We start from the raw sequence: 24360 nt of genomic DNA, 5'->3' as shown, positions 1-24360 counted from the left end.
GAAACCTGTTCAATTACGGAAATACTTCCAGCACCCTGCCAGATTAAATGGAGGCCAGAGAGTCTCTAGTCCATTGGTGCTAACTCGCAGCAAACTGTACAGTATACCCAGCAAGCCATGGCAACATACAGATATCTGCAGACCAATGTCCAAGCAACAAAGATCCACTGCTGAAGAGGTATGTTGTATAGGAATAAAGTGTTTTTGGGTAGTGCACAGAATAGTATATTGGTAATAATAATAATAATAATAATAATAGTCAGAAGAAATGGAGGAATTGTTCCTTAGTTTAAAGTTAGCAAATTGTCCAAATACCATGAATTTACGCTGGTGATTTTTCAGGATAAAATTTGTTAAGAAAAAGTTTCTACTTGTGTAAAATTTGCACCCAAAAGTTTTCAGAATTGCCTATATGGCCAGAAAGAAAAGGTTTTCAATTTAGTTGTATTTAGCTTAATTTCACTTATTTATGATTCAATTTTATTAAATTTTCATAAAATAAAAATAATTTCTGTTTAACAGGTATCACACTAAAAACTATTAAATTACAAAGTGTTTTGTGTTGTTTATAATAATATGGCCTGGAAAAAGTAGTTAGCCATTTAATGGTTTTAGTAAAGTTATACACAAAAAGTAAACATTATACCGTCCAGCTTAAATAAAAGTCAACTTCATTATGCATATTTAAGTCATTATTTTTTTCTGTAAAAACCTATTCTGACATTAAATGAGTCAAATTCCAGTACGAATGTTTACGTTTTGTATGTCTTTTTTTCAACAACAGAAATTTCTAAATAAAAAAAAAAAAAAATTCTGGAAACGATCTACTTATGTAATTTACACACCCCTAAAATTTATTTGGCATTCTTTCGATATAAATATTTTATCTGTCATTCCTTCCCAGCTGTTTTGATGCCGTGTTCGGTAAAATCCGTAAAAAGACTTTATGTACCGTAAATCCTTGAGTATAATAGGCAGGGGATTTTTAGGGGGTTGTACCTCTGAAAAACCTAAACCTTGTGTATAATACGCACCCCTTCTCTAACTTGAGTCAAGGAGGTCTATATAACGTCCTTGGTTTGTAAACATGTATACGGTAACGTCCTTTATTATTATTGTATATATAACAATGCAAACGTGTAGCTTTTTTGTGCACTTTGTTTGCAGAAAATAAAGAAATAACAGTAATAACGTCGGTGAAAAATAAATATTAAGTAAATTGCTTTTACATATTTATCACTATCAGTTACAAGCCCGACATCACAAAATGCGTCTGAATAAACATTGCCGGACAGCAAAAAGAGACTCGGACATTGCTTAGAAAATATTTTTCATTTTTAACCTCATATATAGAACGCACTAGGGATTTTGACCTTTAAATTTTGGGTAAAAAATGCGGATTATACTCGAGGATTTACGGTATTTATTTTTTGTTTTGATATACCACCCACACTTTGGTGTTCAAGACCGACTTTCATTCTCTTGACAGCTACCGTCACCGACACATTCACACACAGACAGTCAAACACATATAGTCATTCACACACAGTTATCCACACACATACATTCATACATACAGTTATCCTTTCATACACATATATACATACATACACACACACCCCACACACACATGATGGTTTCTAGAAACACATTAAATGAATCGTAAAAATAAATAAAAACAAAAAAAAAAGATGAGTGATTTTCATTTAATTCAGAAAGAAAATTGCTGACATGAGAGAGGAACGAACCCCAGACGCTGTGTTCGTGGATGTATCTATTTCAAAGGCACAGCCTTGTCATACATTGTGTCATGCTGATTCTGTCTGAGAATTACATTATGGGTACACGTATTTATGGAATACTCAGCCACTTACGTGTTAATTTCATTGAGTAGGTAATTCATTTGATCGAACCACTGAATGCTCATCGTCGAAACCGATGGAGAACCCATCATGTATGTATGTATGTATGAAAGGTTCAAGAAACAAGACAAAAAATTATAAAAATATATATATAAAAAAAATGACATACGATTCGTAAAAACAATTACATAAAAATTAATTATAACATTAGTAAAAAAAATACATTTGTGTATGTGTGTGTCTATGGTTTATTGTGTGTGTGAATGACTATGTGTGTGTTTGTCTGTGTGTCGGTGACGGTAGCTGTCAAGAGAATGAAAGTCGGTCTTTGAACATCAAAGCGTGGGTGGTACATCAAAACAAAAAATAAATACATAAAGCCTTTTTACGACGGATTTCACCGAATCGCCATCAAAGACAGCTGGGAAGGTATGACATAAAATATTTATATGGAAAGAATGCCGTTTGTTTTTATTTTTGCGAGAAAAGAAAATGCGTAAATTACCCCGGGTTTTTACGGTGTATATTTATTTATACAGACAAATGTATCTGGTCTGTTTCAGTACATCCGATTAGAAGAGAAAGAACGCTATGCACAGCTATTGAGACAGTGTACCAGTGCTAACTATCCGGACACGTCTACCACCTCGTTGTTTCAGTGAGTATCTTTATGGATTCGTTGACTTCTCTTCAGTTTAATCTGCATTCACCTTTTTGTCATTGATTTGCTTTCTGTTGTTTTGTTCACGAATTGGGACATTAATATATCGATCCCCATAAGGTTTTAATTACAAAGTCGACTTCTGTGGAATCTGCTCTTGAACCTATACTGTGACACATCTTTACACATTTTCAAAACAACGCATTAACATAATTTCAAACCCACACATACTTACTCGTGAACACACACACACACACACACACACACACACACACTCTCTCTCTCTCTTCCATATTAACTTACAAATGTTAACTCCACTGTGAGGTTAAGAAGCTTGCTTCCCAACCTTGTGGTTTTGGGTTCAGCCCCACCTTGGACAAGTGTCTTCAACTTTCTACTATAGCCGTGGGCCAACCAAAGCCCTGTGAGTGGATGTGGTTGCCTTCTTTTCTAGCCACAGACAAAATGCTTTGCAGTACTTCAATCCAGTTTTTTACAATCTAAGTCCGAGTACTTTTTCACTTTACTTAACCAAGCAAATACCCTCCATCAGGCATCTGCCAAACTCTGAGCCTCTTGAAGCTCCGACGTCTGGCAACTGACTTGGTACTTGGTAAACACCCACAAAATTATTAACCATTGCATCAACAACCACCTTGAGCACCTTTTTGAGCTCTGTGTGTCTAACACATGTAGGCATGGCTACAAAGTCAGGAAACAGCACAGCTCCCATGACTTTCAGAAACATTTTTTTTCACACTCAGAGTTACTGAAGCATGGAACAGACTACCTGCATCAGTTGTTAGTTACTGAGACATTGCATCCTTTAAAACCTCACTGCTTCCTGAAATTCACCAACACTACACCAGATATCTTCCCCCCTCCATACGCATGCACACCTGTATATCATGACTCATACACTGTTCCCTTTCCTGACTTTTGTACATGATTCTATGTACTGTACATGCATCTTTGATGAGATGTAATACACCTGAGCACTATACACAGTAATTTCATTATTACCTCTACCTTAGCGAAGGTGGAGCTATTATTTTCAGTTCTGTTTGTCCGTGGACAAGATATCTCAAGAACCGCTGGATGGATTTGGATGAAACTTTCAGGGATGTTTGGCTGACACAAACTGGTTAGATTTGGGGAATGATCCAGTACCAGACAAGGATTCTAGATTATTTTTTCTGTTTTGTTTTACTTAATTTTTGAGAGCAGTCGAGTTCATTTCTAGTATTCTCGTTTGTGAGAGCAGTCGAGTTTATTTCAGATATTCTCATCTTAAAAATCATCTCTGGCTAATCATTGAGAGGACTTTGGTGTTGCCTTGGCAGAGGTTTGCACTCTCTGAGGGCTCTTATTATTATTAAGCCTTTCACTCCCTATGGGACATAAGCCATAGGCTCTGGGCTCTCTTTCCTGCTTCTCTCCATTTGGATCCCTACTTTTTCCTTTCAGATTTTGCAAGTCATGTTTCTCTGAGGGAAGACTGCCTTCCTCTCCCTTGTTGGTTTTGTATTGTCATCAATGCTTTTGTAACTTTGTGGGGTTTTTTTCTGCATACGCGTGTTGGTCCTATGCAAACCCATTCTTACCTCTAGGAAGAGGTGGTCCATATAAGTCTGGCCTCTGTCTTTTGACCATGTCAAGCATGAGAAGCCCTACCAGGAGCTTGTGCTCTGCCGGTATACTTCTTAAGATCACTTGAGACACACAAGCTACCACATTGCAGCAAGGACTGGATCTTGTGGTTGGAGTTTTAGTACTGGGACCAATAGAATCCTCTTGTAAAGGTGCATGACTTAGTGGTTGGGACATTAAACTCCTGATTGTAAGATTGTAGTTTCTTAGTTCAAATCTTGCTGAGGTTAACTTTGTGGGGTTGATGTAACTGACTAGCCCCTTCTCCCTAAATGTCAGACTTTGTGCCTTTAGTAGAAAGGATTATTATTCGGACGATATGCTGTGCTTGAGAAGACCTGATCAGTCAAGTGAAATCGTAGTTATAGCCGATGCCAGTGTTGCCTGACTGGCACCTGAGCTGGTGGCACATAATAAGCACCATACGAGTGTGGGTTGATGCCAGTGTCGCCTGACTGGTTCCCATACTGGTGGTACATAAAGAGAACCCACTACACTCTCAGAGTGGTTGACGTTAGGAAGGGCATCCAGCTGTAGAAACTTTGCCAGATCAGATTGGAGCCTGGTGCAGCCTCCTGGCTTGCTAGTCCCCAGTCAAACTGTCCAACCCATGCCAGCATGGAAAAGGGACGTTAAACGATGATGATGATGGTTATTATTATTATTGTTATTATTATTATTATTCTGACCATGTACTAAATCCTGCCAAGATTGGCATTGCCTTTCATCTTTTCAGGTTTCATAAAATCAAGTACCAGTCACGTCCTGGGGTCAATGTAATTGACTTGCCTTCTCCCCTGCATTTATATCTCTATATTTTTGTTTTCAGGTGTCAGAAAAGTAGTTCATCGACCAGTGAACGGTCAAGTAATGTTCCAACTGTTCGAGATGTGGCCTCTGTCATTCAGCTCCATCGCCCTACCATAGTGACCTGTGACAGTGACCAAGAACGGTCACTTTCAGACTTGCCATCATCACAGAAACGGCTTAGTTTCTCAGACACTGACACTTCTCAACACAGTAAGTGGAGTTCTTACTCTTCCTCTTTGCGTGCATGTTTGGAGTGGAGTTAACGTGGAAGTGAGTGTGTGTGTGTGTCTGTTTTCATGAGTATGTATGTATGGGTTTGAAATTATACTCTTTTGCTTGTTTCAGTCATTTGACTGTGGCCATGCTGGAGCACCGCCTTTAGTCAAACAAACTGACCCCAGGACTTATTCTTTGTAAGCCTAGTACTTATTCTATCTGTTTCTTTTGCCGAACTGCTAAGTTACAGGGACGTAAGCACACCAGCATTGGTTATGAAGCGATGTTGGGGGGGACAAACACATACACACGCACACACACATATACACACACACACACACACACACACACACACACACACACACACACACACACATATATATATACACACACACACACACACACACATACATACATATATACGACGGTCTTCTTACAGTTTCCGTCTACCAAATCCACTCACAAAGCTTTGGTTGGCCTGAGGCTATAGTAGAAGACACTTACCCAAGGTGCCACGCAGTGGGACTGAACCCAGAACCGTGTGGTTGGTAAGCAAGCTACTTACCACACAGCCACTCCATGTTGATGCATTGTTTTGAAAGTGTGTAAAGATGTGTTAGAATAGGTTCGAGCAGATTCCCCTGAGGTTGACTTCGTCATTAAATCCTTTTAGAACCAATAAATACCAGTTATCACTGGTGTTGATATATTCAACCTATCTCCTGCTTGGAATTGCTGGCCTTGTGCCAAAATTTGAAACCAATATAAGTGCAGGCGTGGCTGTGAGGTTAAGAAGCTTGCTTCCCAACCATGTGGTTTTGGGTTCAGCCCCCACCTTGGACAAGTGTCTTCAACTTTCTGCTGTAGCCCTGGGCTAAACAAGCCCTTGTGAGTGGATGTGTTTGACTGAAACTGAAAGAAGTCCATTGTGTGTGTGTGTGTATCCTTGTTTTGATGACATGATGGTCGTAGATGGGCACCACCATCGTATAAGTGATGTTGTTTGTTTCTCGTCTTCAATTGGAAAATATCACCTTATTTGGAAACAAGTGAGGGTCAGCAACAGGGAGTGCATCTGGCTGTAGAAAATGAATTTCATCTGACCCATGAGAACATAGAAAAGTGGTGTTAAACGATGATGATGATATGCATTGTGACAATGTTAGAAATCCATTTGTATTTTTTTTAATGCTGTGTGCATGTGAGTATCTGATAGCAGCGTAATGATGCAGATCCGCTTGTGACAGCAAATGTGGTGATATAGAAGCTGATGATGATGACATAGTACTAACGAAGCTCCCTGTTTTGGGGCTTTTCTTCTTTGCCAGGTGAACATAATTTTGAGAACTCCTCAGCTTGTCAGGATACAAACTCATCTTCAGGAGAGAAAACATCTTCAAAAGAATCATCTGACCAATTAAGGTAATGTTGTTACTTTAAACGAGCTTTGTATTGGATGTGGAGAATTTTAGTAGCTGATAGAGAGGAGGGTGTTGACTCCTCCCACTTAATGTGGGGGTCACTGGTTCAAGTCCTCCTACCAGCATTGTGCTGTGTTTTTGTTGAAGACTTTTAACTCTTGTTCTTGGATTGGTCCGGTCCATTTCGTTTGAAATAATACAGGTAGCAGTCGTGGTAGTTTATATCATGGTGTTAGCTGTAGAAAAAGTTGTGGTAATAATAGTGATAGCAAAAGCAGTGGTGGTGGTGGGGGTGATGGGTGTTTGAGTTTTATGATGCATACCTCCTGTTTTAAATTGATGCAAATTAAAACTAAACATCAAAATTTCGTGTTAATTGATGTTCAAAAATACCAGGGTTAATCATGATAAAAATATTTTAGCAAATTCTTCATTTTATTGGAACAAAAGTAGTGTATTTCAGCAGAAATATAAGTAACTTATTTACATTTAATGGATATTTGTCCTCATCTTGTTTGTTGTTAACACAATGTTTCAGCTGATACACCCTCCAGCCTTCATCAGGTGTCTTGGGGAAGTTTTGAACCTGGATTCTCATTCCTAATGTATTTTTCTATGTTATTATTATTATTATTATTATTATTATTATTGTTGTTCAGGTTGCTGCCTGGAATCGAATTCGGAATCTTGGGGCTAGTAGCCTGTGCTCTTAACCACTATGCCATATGCCTGTCAAATATCTATCAAATGTAAATAATGTACATAATTTCTCATCTTTTAAATATAGAACAGAAATATAGTAATCTGATATGTGCAGTAGAAGCAGTATTAGATTAAAATAGCCATGTGTGTATCATACTTAAGGCAAACACATCATGCAAAACCATTCAGAGATAATATATATCTTATGGACGCACTATGTTTAAGAACACAAATGTATGAGTAGCAAGTGGAAATCATCCAGTAGTGGTGGTCAGAATGATAGATGTGCTTTTCTGCTTTTTTGTGCTTTATCAGTTGCATGTACTCTCTGTTATGCTAAGTCAAAATCCATCACTACTGACGCAGGAGATACAGTAACACTTTGTTACATTTCTGAATATGTAAAGTTAAAGATTCATTATTTTACTCAGGCCAAATAAGACTATCACAAATTTTATTTACCTGTAATTTGTCCCGAATACTAAAAAAGTCTTCTGTTTGTGGCTTAGAAGTCCAATAAGAGTGACTGTTGTGATGTCTACTCTGTCATATTTGAATACATTGCTATGTGGGTGTTAATCTGTTGCTCTAACACCAGGTGGAGGCACGTGGCTTAGAGGTTTGTGTATTTGGCTTGTGATTGTTGGGTCATGAGTTCAGTTCCAAGCAGCGTGTTGTGTCCTTGAGCAAGACACTTTATTTCACGTTGCTCCAGTTCACTCAACTGGCAAAAATGATTAGGAGGAGACCCCTTCGGTCACGACTGACCATGGGATTGCACCTAGAAAGTTCCCCTCCCAGGCACAAGTCCAGGCTAGATTATTTATGGAAGACCAGCATACCAGTCTCTCCTTTGCACGTCACTGATGTCATCCAAGGGAAAGGCAAAGGGGCCGATACAGCTTGGCATCAGTGATGTCGCAACTCATTTCTACAGCTGAATAAACTGGAGCAATGTGAAATAAAGTGTCTTCCTCAAGAACATAATATGCTGCCCAGTCCGGGAATCGAACTCACAACCTCACGATCGTAAGCTCGATGCTCTAACCACTGAGCCATGAGCCTTCACATGGCAAAAATGAATTTCAAAAGGCCAGCCTTGTCACACTCTGTCATACTGAATCTCCCTGAGAACTACATTAAGTGTACATGTGTCTGTGGAGTACTCAGCCACTTGCATGTTCATTTCACAAGCAGGCTGATCTCTTGATCAGGTCAACTGGATTCCACGTCATCATGACTGACAGTGTCAGTTTATTGCTCTACTGCCTCACGTTCATTCATTCATTTATTTGTTTTATATTTCTTAAAATTTAAATTAAATCTTAAATTGCAGTTTTCGTTTTCAAAGAGTATCAACAGAACATTTGTTGACAATGGAGAAAACTTAAAACTGAGAATCGAGTAGAACTTATTCCAAACATGTTGATTGGAACTTTAAGTTTTGCCTGCCACCTTAATTAGCTTATTTAGCTACAACTTATTTATATTTCTTTGTGCATTGTCTTCTTTTTAATTTTTGAAAGAATGTTTTTTCTTCTTTTATTTTTTTATCCATTTAGTACTTCATCAGCTGCAAACATGAAAGCAATTAAACTTCTAAACGAACATTGGATGGAGGAGCTGTGAGTAGCAGAGTCTTTCTTGTGATTCCATTTTACCATTTTTGCTACTTTATCCTTATTGCCCTTCATGCTACTACCTCTGTATATATGTGTGTGTAATCAGTTTTTAATTAATTAATCACTTCACCCCTTTAAAACCCAGGTCCTTGATGACTTTTCTCTCTTGTTCCCAACTCTGCCAGCTCTGGGCTGTCTTTCTTGCTTCTCTCCAGTTAGATCCCTATTTGTTTCTTTTTGATTGTGTTACTCTTCACCATATATTCCCGAAAGGGAAGGCCTTCCTCTTCCAGGTCTGATTGGTTTTGATTATCATTGATGCTTCTGTCACTTGGCATTTTTCTCGGTAGAGGTGTTGGCCCTATGCAAACCCATTTTTACCTCTGATAAGAGGTGCTTCATATAAGTGTGGCCTCTATCTTTTGACCTGTCCAGCATGAGAAGCCGTACAGGAACTTGCGCTCCACTGACAGAGCCCTCAGGGTCATTGAAGCACACAAGCCATCAACTGCAACAAGGATTGAACCTTGTGGTGGATATGCCTCACAGCTGAGGAAAGGGCAGTTGATGCATGAATTTCTTATACAGAACTTTTCATCGTCCAGCCGTAACCTTAGTTGCTCCACTAACAAGAAACCCTGAACCAAGAATGTGAAAAGATGGGTGTAAAATATTAAAATGCTACACACATGTGCACAGGCTTGGCTGTGAGGTTAAGATGCCTGATTACCAGCCATGCTGTCTTGGTCAGTCACACTGCAAGAACTACTTGAGCAAGTGCCTTCTACTACAGCCCTGGGCCAACCCAAAGTTCTGGGAGTGGATTCGAAAGACAGAATGCTATTGTGTGTGTGTGTTCAGGTGATCATCTCTCCATCTATCATCATCTACAAATTTATGCTTGAGGTTAATCATCATCATCATCATCATCATCATCGTTTAACGTCTGCTTTCCATGCTAGCATGGGTTGGACGATTTGACAGAGGACTGGTGAAACCGGATGGCAACACCAGGCTCCAATCTAAATTTGGCAGAGTTTCTACAGCTGGATGCCCTTCCTAACACCAACCACTCAGAGAAAATATTGATAACAATCATAATTATTAATTAGCATTTTTATATTGGAGCCTGGTGTAGCCATCTGGTTCACCAGTCATCAGTCAAATCGTCCGACCCATGCTAGCATGGAAAGCGGACGTTAAACGATGATGATGTGTATATGTGTGCATGCACGTGGTTGTGGAAGTGGGGGGAAGGTGTGTAATGGCCAAATTTCACACCTTAACCCTTTAGCATTTGAACCAGCTGGATGTGGTCTTCCACATCTGCTCTACAATGCCATTCTAAAAACAATCACATCTCCAAAATCTTGAAGATAATGCAGGATTAATTCAAAACCACGTGAATAAATAAGAATTACATTTGACCAAAGTAATCTGAAGGTTAAAGTGTTAAAGTCTTCAAATTTCAATGTGTTGTTTGTGAACAAACTAAAATATATTCTTTGTTGTGTTATGGCAGGGTCTCAAAATTCTCTGCTTCAAATCTGGAGAGGAAAAAGAAAATAGTAGAAGAGCAACTGAAGGTGAAATCTTTAGAAGAACAGGTGAGTGTACTGTGTGGTAGACAGTGATATGTATGGTGTACAGCGTGTAGCTGAAGTGTGGAACATATGTATGTGTGTGTGTGTGATAGTTATGTCTCTGTATACATTGAATTCACAGCTCAGCTCTGATTGAGCAGACATCTGATCAAAGGCCATGGTTATTGGGGCCTTTTTGATTTATAATTAATTGTCAGATGTCCGAGTGAAGTTGTGTCTGATTAATTGTAAGACGTCCGAGTGTAGTTGTTTGATTGATAGTAAGATGTCCGAGTGTAGTTGTGTCTGATTGTGAGGTGTCCGAGTGTAGTCTTGTATTGACAGAGACTTCATATGCAACAATACATTTAAGAACTAGATATGATCCAAATTGAACAATTTTGGTTTCACCCACTGTGTGTGTGTGTGTGTGGTCTGGTGTATACAGTTTTGTGTTAGTGTATGATGTGGTAATGGATGTTGTAAGGTAGGCATTAGTGTGATGTGATCTTTATGAGAAGTTACATTTATGATGTATTTTTAAATAAATCTTTTGAGATATATATATATAAAATATGGTGTGTGTATGTAGGTATATATATATATATATATATATATATATACACACCATATTTTTTATATATATATATATGTATAAAATATGGTGTGTATGTATGTATGTATGTATGTTTGTGTGTGTGTATGTATATATATATATATATATATATATATATATATTAAGAATATGGTGTGTGGATGTATGTGTGCTGTGTGTTTATGGTGCTAATATCTCTTTTTTTTTCTTTTCTCTTTTCTCTCCTGACCATTAGAGGAAATCTCGGGAACATAGAGTCCAGTTAGAGGTAACACTTGATTTCTTATACACACACACACGTTTCTATAAATGTGGGCACATACACATACATATACATAATTATCCCCATCCTTTGTTGGACCACTCTACTGCCAGCATGGTGTTAATGTCACACTCCACCATTGTCTGACGTCATGTACATAAATTCTGACCATCAACCAAGAACGGAGCCACTATGCTGTTGCTTGACTTGCTAAAAATAGCCAAATCTCTCAAACTACATCCTACTGTCCTGTAAATGGAACGATACACTAGACCAGCAGTTCTCAGCTGAGGTGTCCCCCCCACAAGGCTACATGTGGTCCTTAAGCATCCTTCCAGAGGCCCTTGATGGTTTTCCCTCTATTCTTTTATTCTTTTACTTGTTTCAGTCATTTGACTGTGGCCATGCTGGAGAACAAATTGACCCCAGGACTTATTCTTTGAAAGCCTAGTACTTATTCTATTGGTCTCTTTTACCAAACTGCTAAGTTACAGGGTTGTAAACACACCAACACCGGTTGTCAAATGACAGTCGACATAGACACACACACACACACGGTGGGCTTCTTTCAGTTTCTATCTACCAAAACCGCTCACAAGGCTTTGGTTGGTCCGAGGCTATAGTAGAAGACACTTGCCCAAGGTGCCATGCAGTGAGACTGAACCTGGAACTATGTGGTTGGGAAGCAAACTTCTTACCACACAGCCACTCCTGCACCTATAGATATAATGTTTTTCTTTATTTGACTTGTGTCCTACTTCTGTTGGTGGAGATCCCTAAAAAGATCCAGGTTTTGGATCAGCCCCGGACATTAAAAAGGTTGAGTGAACCACTGCACTGGACTGTGTACTCCTATGGAATGGTTATGGTTGGAGGCCTTTTAAGTGCTAATCAGGGTTTAAACACCAACAACAAAATATGACTCCTACAAGGAACTACATTAGTCGTATATAAATAACACATTCAGAGAACTGCTCACGGCATTCATCTTTTCTCTCATCTCTAACCATCCAACACCCTCCCCCCACACTCTTATAACTGCCTCGCCTCCCTCTTCTGATCCACTGCATGTATCATCTCTTGCCTCTTAACCCTTTCGTTACTGCATTTATTTTGAGATGCTCTGTGTTTCTTTCAATTAATTTTAAATATAACAAAGAATTTAGTAAAATAACTTAATTACCATTAAGCTAGTGTTAGGAACATAAATTGTGACTCAGGTTTGGTGGAAGATTTTAATTCAAAACTCATGAAAACAAGATATTTGTAGTATAGAGCCAGAGGTGGTTTCAGCTAGGTTGGTATCAAAAGGGTTAAATTAATCATTTGTTAACCTTTTTATTACCATATTTCTGTTGAGATGCTCTGTGTTTCTTTCAATTAATTTTAAATATAACAAAGAATTTAGTAAAATAACTTAATTATCATTAAGCTGGTGTTAGGAACATAAATTGTGATTAAGGTTTGGTGGAAGATTTTAATACAAAACTTATGAAAACAAGACATTTGTACCCAGAGCCAGAGCCGGTTTCAGTCCCGTTGGTAATGAAATGATGGGTTTTACTCTGACACCCCATCACTACCATCTCACCTTTTCCCAGATACATCCATTCACCCTTATAAAAATGCAGGTTAGCCATGTGTCTTCACTATAGCAAGACACCTCTATCTCTGCTTGTTCCTAGCATATAATCACCTTTCCAGCTTCTCAAATACTTCCTCCTCCTGTGAACTGACCTCCTAAATGATAGACTGATTCCTATACTGGCAACACACAAGATCAACCTGTGTCAGTATGAGGAGCAGATGTTAAATTGTGATAATTATGATGACACTTAGAGGTCTCTTGATGAAACACTTAGAAGATGGCATTGAGGTAGATCCGGCTATCCCCATTAACGTGGACAAAATCTGGATTTAAAACACTGGAAACACACACACACACACACACACACACACACACACACACACACACGCATACTTGCACCTCACCTCTTTCTCTCTCTCTCTCTCTCTCTCTCTCTCTCTCTCTCTCTCTCTCTCACACATACACATACTGTCTGCTCTACTGACTAGTATCGTGTGATTATTATTAGATCCAGCGACGACTGAAGCTAATTCAGAAGGAGGTACCAGTCATACCTGAGCCGGAACCAGAACTGGAACCTGAGCCAAAACCAGAATCAGAATATGAACCAAAGCCTGAGAAAGCATTGGTGCCAAGTAAGTTATTTTACTCTTTGATTCTCCTCAAGCTTATCTGGTCCTCACTGTCACATCTGTCACACATTTGGTCACCCATGTTACACTGTTATTGGTTTCATGCATCTAGTCACTTTGTGTGAAACATGTTACTCTGCTATCAGTGTCACATATCTAGTCACACTTACTGGTGATACACATAGGTTGTACCATGTTACTAGTGATACACATTTGATCATACAGTGTTACTGGTGTAACATCTCTGGATGTCCTGTATTACACATCGCCTTCTGTCACACCACTATTCTATGTTACTCCTGTCTTCAAATACTTATACTTCCTATGTTACTCCTCTCACACACATTTGTACTTTCTGTTACATAAGGTTCTTTTTCTTGCATTACTCCTGTCACACATTCTCTGTGTTACTCATGCTACATTGCTTCTCTCTGTGTCACTGTTTTACACATGTTTAACCTCAACACAGTTCTTGCCATGTTGCACATCTCACAAAACTTCCACCTGCAACTTCAGTTGTGCAAATTCAAAACTGCCCTTACTTTCATTATTTACATTATTTACATTCGACGGATATTTTGTCCTCATCTTGTTTGTTGTTAACACAATGTTTCGGCTGATATACCCTCCAGCCTTCATCAGGTGTCTTGGGGAAATTTCAAACCTGGGTTCTCATTCCTAAGGTATTTTTCGATGTTATTATTATTATTAAGGTCACTGCCTGGAATCGAACTTGGAATCTTGAGGTTAGTAGCCCTTGCTCTTAACCACTACGCCATATGCCTGTGGGCATATGGCATGACCTGAATAATAATAATAATAATAATAATAATAACATCGAAAAATACCTTAGGAATGAGAACCCAGGTTCGAAATTTCTCCAAGACACCTGATGAAGGCTGGAGGGTATATCAGCCGAAATGTTGTGTTAACAACAAACAAGATGAGGACAAATATCCGTCAAATGTAAATAATTCCTCATCTCTTAAATATAGAACTGCCCTTACTTTCTCTACTTTTTGCTAAAATCTATTTGTTGCAAGTGTAATGCATCACTGCATGCACCAATGCCAGTGATGCAAGACATTTGCAAACAGACACCCATGCACGACAACTTCACACTTGATTAACTTTCCTTTTACAGGGATTGATGAATTGATGCAGCGTGACATTGATGCTGCACTGCGACCATATCCTGCAGATGATGTCTTGGTCGACGCTTTCCGCATCCAGCTGAAACGACAGGACATGGCCACTCTTTCACGTCTGAACTGGCTCAATGATGCTGTAAGGGTTTCATGTTCTAAACCCCTGTTTAGATTGTTTGTGTCTTTATGCTGAACCGACTGATCTGTTTATTGTCTGGAACTGGCTCAGTGAGGCAGTAGGGTTCTTCTTACATGTGGCCCCATGCAAGTGTAGACTGCGTCGTTGATATGATGTGTGTACAGTGACATGGGTTTTTTGAGTCTGTGTGTGACATGATATATGGGCATGTGCGTGTGCGTGAGCATCTATATGTACCGTGTAAATGGTTTGTGTGTGTGTGCACTTGTATTTCTATGATGTGTGTGTGTACCTGTCTCTCTCTCTCTCTCTGTCTTTATCTCTCTCTCTCTCTCTCTCTCTCTCTCTATATATATATATATATATATATATATATATATATATATAAATAATCATCATCGTTTAACGTCCGCTTTCCATGCTAGCATGGGTTGTGGTGTGTGTGTATGTGCACCTGTATCTGGTGTGTGTGTGTATATATATATATATATATATATATATATATATATATGCATCATGTATGTCGCTGAATGGTTTAAGCAGTTCAGTTGGTTATCACAAAGTCTCAGGTCCAATCCTCTTGCTTAACACTCCTGCATGTGTCTCTTGCCATAGTTTTGGGTCAACCTAAGCCTTGTCGATGGATTGGGTAGATAGAAACTACACGGTAGCCTGTCGGGTGGATTGGGTAGATGGAAAGTACATGGTAGCCTGTCGGGTGGATTGGGTAGATAGAAAGTACATGATAGCCTGTCGGGTGGATTGGGTTGATAGAAAGTACATGGTAGCCTGTCGGGTGGATTGGGTAGATAGAAAGTACATGGTAGCCTGTCGGGTGGATTGGGTAGATAGAAAGTACATGGTAGCCTGTCGGGTGGATTGGGTAGATAGAAAGTACATGGTAGCCTGTCGGGTGGATTGGGTTGATAGAAAGTACATGGTAGCCTGTCGGGTGGATTGGGTAGATAGAAAGTACATGGTAGCCTATTGGGTGGATGGAAAGTACACGGTAGCCTGTCGGGTGGATTGGGTAGATAGAAAGTACACGGTAGCCTGTCGGGTGGATTGGGTAGATATAAAGTGCATGGTAGCCTGTCGGGTGGATTGGGTAGATAGAAAGTACACGGTAGCCTGTCGGGTGGATAGTGTTTCTTATTCAAATGTTCAACCTAGTCACACTGGGTCTGATTGAGAATTATATTAAGTGTGTGACTGAGTGGTTAAGGAACTTGCTTTCCAACTATTTGGTCTTAGGTTCAATCCCACCTTGGGTAAGTGTCTTCTATAATTCCAGGGCAGCCAAAGCCTTGTGAATGGATTTGGTAGGCAGGGTAGAAACTAACAGAAATCTGTCGTGTGTGTTTGCGTGAATCCTTGATTAGACATCACATGACGGTTGTGAAATAAGCATCACCATCATACAAGCGACGTTGTTTCCAGTCTTCAATGAGAAACATGTCTGACGATAGGGAAATATTAACTTGGAAATGCTTGAGGATTGGCGAGTGGAAAGGCATCCAGCTGTGGAAAATCTGCTACAAGTAATTCTGCCTGACTCCTGCAAGCATGGAAAATTGGATGTTAAATAATGATATCTGGAATACTCAGGCACATAACTCGATGAGTAGCTATTTTCGTTGCTTAAACATCCGAAAACTTATCGCAACCAACAGGACATTTATTTACGTAACTTTAAATGAATGTAAGGTGTTACTGTAGAGGTCTCTGTGTGTATGGGTTTGTATACGAAAGGAGTTAACTCCCTTGCGTTATTTGGTACGCTTGTCCTCTAAATCTCTGACATTTCTTCTCGTTCAGGTCATCAACTTCTATATGTGTATGCTGATGGAGCGCAGTAACGAACCTGGTTTCTCAAATGTCTATGCATTCAACACATTCTTTTACCCAAAACTTTTATCCAGCAAATATGAAGGTGTACGACGGTGGACGAGAAAAGTAGATATCTTTGCACACAAATACCTGATCATACCTATACACTTGGAGATGCACTGGTGTCTTGCTGTAAGTACTCTTCTCGCGCTTACCTCCCTTTGAATACTTGTCTCCAATCTACACGATTGCTCGACCTGCTAGAAATAACAGCCAAATGAATCTCCCTCAGATAACATGCTACCATCTTAAAAAAAAAAGGAAGGATTCGTCTCAAGACTGGAATGCCTTTACTCGTTGGTCTGTTCGTTTAGGACAGATCTATGGCTACTGTGCTTCCCCTCCACTATTTTTCTGTAAAATTTAATCTGCCGAAACCTTCTCGTATTCCATCCTCACTCAAGATGAATATCTTCAGCAGCTCCCTCTGAGGAACTTAACCTTTTTGTTAGGCCAGAAGGGTTTCTAGACTTTCGTCTCCACCATCATTCTATGTTCATTTTAGCAACAGATGCAGGTATGGCTGTGTGGTAATAATTTTGCATTCCACTGAGGTCTCACTTTGCCTTTCATCCTTTCGGGGTCGGTCAAACAAGTACCAGTTGAGTACTGGAGAGGGGGGAGGTCGATGAAATCATACTGACCCCAGAGCTCAGTGTAGCTTTGCAGTTTGCCAGATTTTGCCAAACTATCTTACCCATGCCAGAAAACGGAAAACAAACATTAAATGATGATTGTCTGTAAATAGATACCTGAGTGGCTGAGTTGCTCAGACAATGGAGTACTCACCATTGAAACCAGCAGAGATCCATTTTATTCAGCTCTGATGTAAGCTGAGTTTCACCTACATTCTCTTTAGCTGCAAATAGTTGCCTAGGTTTCCATCATCATCATCATCATTTAACGTTTGTTGTCCATGCCTAGGTTTCCATCATTGTCATCGTCATCATTTGACGTTTGTTGAGCAGGGATGAGGGGCTGCACCAGACTCCAATCTGATTTGGCATGGTTTTCTACAGCTGGATGCCCTTCCTAATGCCAACCACTCCGAGAGTGTAATGTTGGCTTTTATATGCCACCGGCACGGGTGCCAGTTGCGTGAGCTATACTTAATGTCAGCTCATCATATCACCAATGAACGAGAATGTTAGTTTACTTTTAGTAATGTCTGTTCAGTTGTAGATATTTATCTTGTTTTCAGCTGTGAATAATGTTAAGACAGTCTTCCTGACATCAATAATTGTCTCCACAAACACCTATTAATGTTTCAGGTTGTGAACTTCTCCCAGAAAACCATTTGTTACTATGATTCTATTGGTGGCAAAAATACTCAGTGCCTAGAGAAGATTAAGTAAGTCTGTCTCCTTTTCTTATGTTATGTTGCATGTGTGGCAGGGGTTTTATCTGAAGGTGTGGGTGTACAGGGGAAGGGCTGAACCATCTACTTGTTTTCAGCAACAGGGTATCTAGGAATAAACTAATCAATGTGTCTTCCTTATTTCTAAAATGAGCATTGGGTATTCCTTTCAAGCGTTGGGTCTCTTGGAGACAAAGTGGCTGAATTCCTTTCGAGCGTTGGGCCTCACAGAGGCAAAGATCAAGACCTCTGGCATTATGTCATGCTTGAGAAGAAGACTCATCAAGCTGAGCAAAATCGTAGTCATGACAGGTACCAGTGTCACGCAAATGGCACTCATGCTGGTGGCATGTAAAAGTACCCACTACACTCTCGGAGTGGTTAGCGTTAAGAAGGGCATCCAGCTGTAGAAACTCTGCCAGATCAGATTGGAGCCTGGTGCAGCCTTCCAGCGTGCCTGCCCAGTCAAACCATCCAACCCATGCCAGCATGGACAATGGACGTTAAATGATGATGAGTTAGGCACAGGCTTGGCTATGTGTTTAAGAAGTTTGCTTCCCGACAACATGGGTTTGGGTTCAGTGGCACAAATGCACCTCGGGACTACTATAGCCCCAGGCCAACCAAAAGCCTTGTGTGTGGATTTGGTAGATGGAAACTAAAAGAAGCCCATTACATGCATGTTTTTCATTGTCTCCTTGCTTTGTCATCGCATGATAATTGTAAACAAGTGTCCCTGTCATGCAAGTGATGTCCCTTCCTCATCATCATTTAGCGTCTGCTTTCCATGCTGGCATGGGTTGGACGGTTTGACTGGAACTGGTAAACTGAGATCTACACCAGGCTCCAGTCTGATTTGCCATAGTTTCTATGTCTGGATGCACTTCCTAACGCCAATTACTCCAAGAGTGTAATGGGTGCTTTTGTGTGCGACTGGCACAAGTATCATTTGTATGAAATCAGCAACAGCCACGACTACGATTTCACGGGTGCCATTTGTTTGCAGTCTTCCATGAAAACATGTCTGGTCATGGGGAAATATTGCTTTACTCGGATAAGCATTGGCAACAGGAAGGGCATCTGGCCATAGAAAATTTGTCTCGACAGATCCAGTCTCACTCATGCAAGCATGGAAAATCATCATTATTTAACATCCATTTTCCATGCTGGTATGGGTTACAAGATTTTGACAAGGAGCTAGCAAACTAGAAGACTTTGCCGAGCCCTTCTGTCTATATCAGCATGGATTCTACGGCTGGATACCATGTTAAATAATGTTTAAGGTAAGCAAAATTACATTTGTGTTAGGGTACCCAGAATTAATAATAATTGTATTAAGATGCACAGAATTAATTGCAATTATGGTAGGTTACCTGGGTACTAAATACAGTTAATCTTTTCTTCAATTGTGAATAAATTATATTTATTTTTTTTATTTCTAGAAATTATTTATGTGAAGAAAGTTTAGACAAGAAGAATGTACCTTTTGATCTAAACGGTTGGACAACAATGACTGTGAAGGTGAGTTTTAGGGGTTCCTTACGTGTATGATACATGTATAGCTTTGGTTTCAGGTTCAATCTCTTTACACTGCTGTGGCTTCTTGGGCAAGTTGTTTTCTTCTACAGGCTCAGGGCGAGTGGTACATAGTGGATGAATTTGGTACATAGAAACTGTGAGGAAGCCCAGTCATCATCGTTTAACATCTGCTTGTCAGGCTGGCATGGGTTGGACGATTTGACTGAGGACTGGCAAGCCATGAGGCTGCATCAGGCTCCAATGTGATCTGGCAATGTTTCTACAGCTGGATGCCCTTCCTAATGCCAACCACTCCGAGAGTGCTTTTTGCATGCCACTGTCACAGGAGCCAGTCAGGTGGCACTGGCATTGACCATCTTTGAATGTATATAATTATGTGTGTATGTACATATACATACACACACATATAATGCTCGAAATATGAGACAAGAAAAACAGCCAACAACTGATGAAGGGTCGTTCTTTATGTTGTTTTGTTTTCCATTTGTGTCTTTCGTTGTTCGAAAGAATAGTTCATGTTCCATGTACTCGTGCTTCGTACTTTTTTGTTGTACACGTTTCATGATGTCCTGTTCCCACATATGCATATATCATCATCATCGTTTAACGTCCGCTTTCCATGCTAGCATGGGTTATATTATATATATATATGTATATGTATATCTATATCTGCATGTGTCTTTGTGTCTGTATTTGTTCCCCACCACTGCTTGACAAACAACTGGTATCAGTTTACATCCCCATAACTTAGCAGTTTGGCGAAAGAGACTGATACAGTAAGTACCAGGCTTAAAAAAAAGAAGCCATGGGGGTTGATCCATTCAACTAAAAATTCTTCAAGACTATGCTCCAGTATGGCCATAGTCTAATGACTGAAACCAGTAAAAAGACAGCTACGTATCATACTCAATGTATACACACACTTGCTAGTCCAAGTTTCTACTCAGCCAGACAGCAACTGCAGTGAATGCTTTATTCATTGTTTCTTATATTGGAGGCAAAAAATCCTTGTTCCAGCATGTGAATGGCTGAGAGTATGCACCATTAAAAGGGCCTCAAAAGCCAACATGCATCTGGTGCTCTCACTGGGACAAATTTTCGTCTCACCCTCTCATATCTTTTGTGTTTTTAACAGCAAATCCATAAGCGATGTTATCACTGGACAAATACTGCAGTAACTGGCCTGTCGACAGTGTATATACATTAAATATGATATACAGATGGCTATTTCAATTAAATACAGCCTCAGTTGTATATACCATGTTATCTGCCTGATCAGATTGGAGCCTGGTGCAGCCATCTGGTTCACCCGTCCTCAGTCAAATCGTCCAACCCATGCCAGCATGGAAAGTGGACGTTAAACGACGATGATGAAAAGGTGCTTCAAACTGACAGTGGGGACCATCTTGAAGTGAGACTAAAGATTCTTAGTTCAAATCTCACCCAAACTCTCTCTCTCTTTTGCACTTTTATTTATCTTAGGATGGCGGTGGGAGCTGTGTTAATAAAACACGCATCAGTCACACCCGGGAGCTTTTCATCTGATTATTGCTCTTTCTCCTTAAAATGTCATGTCAGTATTATTATTGTTCATTACGTTCCTTTCTTTTATTTCCAGAACATTCCACATCAGATGAATGGTAGCGATTGTGGCATGTTCGCTTGTAAATACGCTGATTACATTACTCGAGAGCTTCCTATCACCTTTACACAGGTCAGTATTATTGTTGCTCTTCTTTATTAAGGTGGCAAACTGGCAGAATAGCAGCATCTTTGTATTCAAATTCTGCCAAGGTCGACCATATCATTCATCTTTTTTGCAGTTGATAACATAAGTACCAGTTAAATACTGGGGTTGATGTAATCAGCTTATCTGCTCCTCTCAAATTGCTGGCCTTGTGCAAGAATTTGAAACCATTCTAATTTATATCATTATGCTGTAAGGATTTAGAAACTCTAAGGGACATGAAATAAATTGTTAATGGTGGAACTCAAAGGTAGATGAAGCTGTAAATTGAGAAAAAAAATTACCTGGATGGAGAAAAACTGAAAGCTACCCCTGGGCTGGCTTTGATTTTCCTTTTGTTTCCATCGAAGGGGTTTTTAAACTAATATTTATGTGCTGGTGGCACATAAAAAGCACCATTTGAGCATGGTTGATGTCAATGCCACCTGACTAGCACTTGTGCCAGAGGTACATGAGATGGCATCATTTGAGCATGGTCGATGCCAGTGCCGGTGGCATGTAAAAGTCGCCATTCGCATCTGACTGATACCAGTGGCACATAAAAAGCAACATTCGAGCATGGCCAGTGCTACCTGACTAGCCTCTGTACCCACTACACTGTAGGAGTGGTTAGCATCAGGAAGGGCATCCAGCTGTTGGAGCCTGGTGCAGCCTCCCAGCTTGCCAGTCCTCAAAACATGGAAAGCGGATGTTAAATAACAACAACAATGATGATGATAATGATTTTTCCACCATTGTGTATGTTATTAAGAATTTGGAAACTTTGAAAGACCTAAAATAAATTATTTATATTTGACGGATATTTGTCCTCATCTTGTTTGTTGTTAACACACCGTTTCACCTGATATACCCTCCAGCCTTCATCAGGTGTCTTGGGGAAACTTCGAATCTGAGTTCTCATTCCTAAGGTATTTTTCGATGTTGTTATTATTATTCAGGTCACTGCTTGGAATCGAACTCGGAATCTTGGGGTTAGTAGCCTGGGCTCTTAACCACTATGCTATATGACAGTGATTTTTACTTGACTCGACTCAATAGGTCTTCTCAAGCACAGCAAATTTGCCCGAGAAACCCGATGATGATCTCTCTTTTTCTTTCATTCTAGGCTGACATGCCAACCTTCCGGAGACTGATGGTGTATGAAATTCTAAAGAAGAAGTTACTCACTTAAACTCTAGGACAATCAAAATGAAATTGTTTTTGCTCTTGTATTTGTTGTCAAAGCTGTAAAAATCTAAAGCTTTACCAAGTGTCATTACCATCATCATCATCATTACCATCATCAACAATTTTTCTCTATTCTGTAACATAACTATATAATTCTTACCTCTTTGGCAACGCCATAAATGGCACTGCATTATATTGTAATATACATCACAACACGCTCACCTTCTTCCCTTCATATTTTGCAAAGAAAGACAAAAAAAAAAAAACCTGAATTAAAAGTTTGTTACTTTTTTTTCTCAATCATTTCTGTCCCCAACCTTCATTTTTTTTTTTCCCCCCCCCCTGCCAGTCTTGTCAATTGTCTTACTGTTACTGAATCATCCCTTTCTGACTCAGTTCAGGTATTTGTAAATAGGTGCAATGGGGAGGAGAAGGATAGCCACGTTTATTCTCCTGCTTCTCTCAGTTTGCGTGGTTGAATAACAAATGTTTATAGAGTGTATTATTGTATCGATCCATCCTGGTCTCCAGACGCACAGGCGTGACTGTGTGGCATCAAACTTCCTTTCCAGTTAGATGCTGCTGGGTTCAGTCTCATGGCATGGCACCTTGGGTGTCTTCTACTATATAGCCTCATGCCAACCCAAGGCCTGCAAATGGATTTGGTGGACAGAAACAGCAAAAAAGCTGGTCATATATATACCTATGTGTTTGTCCCCTACCACCATGATAACTGGTGTTGCTTTGTTTACATCCCCCCATAACTCAGCTTTAAAAAAAAGTACTGAGGGTTGATTTGTTTAACTAAAAATTCAAGGCGATGCCCCAGCATGGCCAGTCTAATGACTGGAACAATTGTAAAAGCTATTTGTAGAGTTCTAATCTTCATCATAAATTGGAGGGAGGCAGAAACAACAGAGGAACACCCAAAACCTTTGCTGTTTGACTCATTACTCCAAGCATTCTTTTCTTTTAGGATTTTCCCCTCAAAACCAATGTCTATGTGTAGACATGGCTGTGTGGAAATGGACGTTTACTTTGTAAGCAGATGGTTTAGGGCTCTGTGGCACCTTGGTAAAGGGAAACTGTATGGAAGCCTGTTTGTATATTTATGTTCACTTAGCACATAATCTAATGTCCCCTTTTCTATGTTGACAAACACCAAGCCAGAGGACTGTGCCTGCTTCGGCACAGTTTCCTAATGCCAACTACTTTATAGTGTACTGACACTAGTGTGTGGCCACGCTGTCACTTGCAAAACCCTTCAACTGTGAGGGAGAATAGAAGACAGCACCAGATGGTTGGGAAGCAAACTTCTTAACCAGACAGTCACAATGTGTAACTAGAAATAAATTCCACTCAGAAGAATCACTGCTGTATACGAAATACCAATGAACTGTGTCTGATACCACCAAGTTTTAACTCACCAGTTGAGATATCACTTGTAAAGTGGTTGGCTGTAGGAAGAGCATCCAACGGCAGAGACTGTGCCAAAATGGACATGAAGCCTGAGCCATTCCAGCATGAAAAACAGATGTTAAATGATGATGAAGAAGGTGCCTCAGGAATCAAACACCAGTTGAGAAAGAGTAATCTGCTTTGCTGAACACTGGTGGAGGAGTAAAGAGTTGGTTAATGACACATGCCCCATGGCTGCCTTGCAAAGATGTGACTGAGAACAACAGTTCTCACAAGCCATAGCTTGATACAATATTATGGTGGTATATATATACACACACACACACACATATATTATTGACCAGACTATA

General features: G+C 39.8%; 1 protein-coding gene across 4 annotated transcripts in view; it reads left to right on the top strand.

Annotated features, from left to right (window-relative positions):
* The window catches only part of LOC106877653 (uncharacterized), a 34533-nt gene extending 11670 nt beyond the window's left edge, over positions 1–22863 (top strand). For 2 of the 4 annotated variants that reach the window (XM_089358034.1, XM_089358032.1), the window contains exons 5-18: positions 1–178; positions 2426–2520; positions 5003–5193; positions 6528–6621; positions 8885–8947; positions 10467–10551; positions 11358–11390; positions 13481–13607; positions 14749–14891; positions 16710–16913; positions 18053–18132; positions 19581–19659; positions 21296–21391; positions 22530–22863. The exon at positions 1–178 is cut by the window's left edge and continues 7 nt beyond it. In XM_089358034.1, the coding sequence (XP_089214160.1) occupies positions 1–178; positions 2426–2520; positions 5003–5193; positions 6528–6621; positions 8885–8947; positions 10467–10551; positions 11358–11390; positions 13481–13607; positions 14749–14891; positions 16710–16913; positions 18053–18132; positions 19581–19659; positions 21296–21391; positions 22530–22595 (1534 nt within the window). In that variant the 3' untranslated portion in view covers positions 22596–22863. Of the gene's footprint in view, positions 179–2401; positions 2521–5002; positions 5194–6527; positions 6622–8884; positions 8948–10466; positions 10552–11357; positions 11391–13480; positions 13608–14748; positions 14892–16709; positions 16914–18052; positions 18133–19580; positions 19660–21295; positions 21392–22529 lie in introns of all 4 variants that reach the window. The other 2 variants (XM_089358033.1, XM_089358031.1) reach the window with 1 other exon arrangement.
* The last annotated feature ends 1497 nt before the right edge of the window (positions 22864–24360 follow it).

The sequence above is a fragment of the Octopus bimaculoides genome, chromosome 9 (genome assembly GCF_046866305.1).
Source record: "Octopus bimaculoides isolate indiv1 chromosome 9, ASM4686630v1, whole genome shotgun sequence".
Classification (NCBI taxonomy): domain Eukaryota; kingdom Metazoa; phylum Mollusca; class Cephalopoda; order Octopoda; family Octopodidae; genus Octopus; species Octopus bimaculoides.
This window is presented reverse-complemented; position numbering and strand designations above follow the sequence as displayed.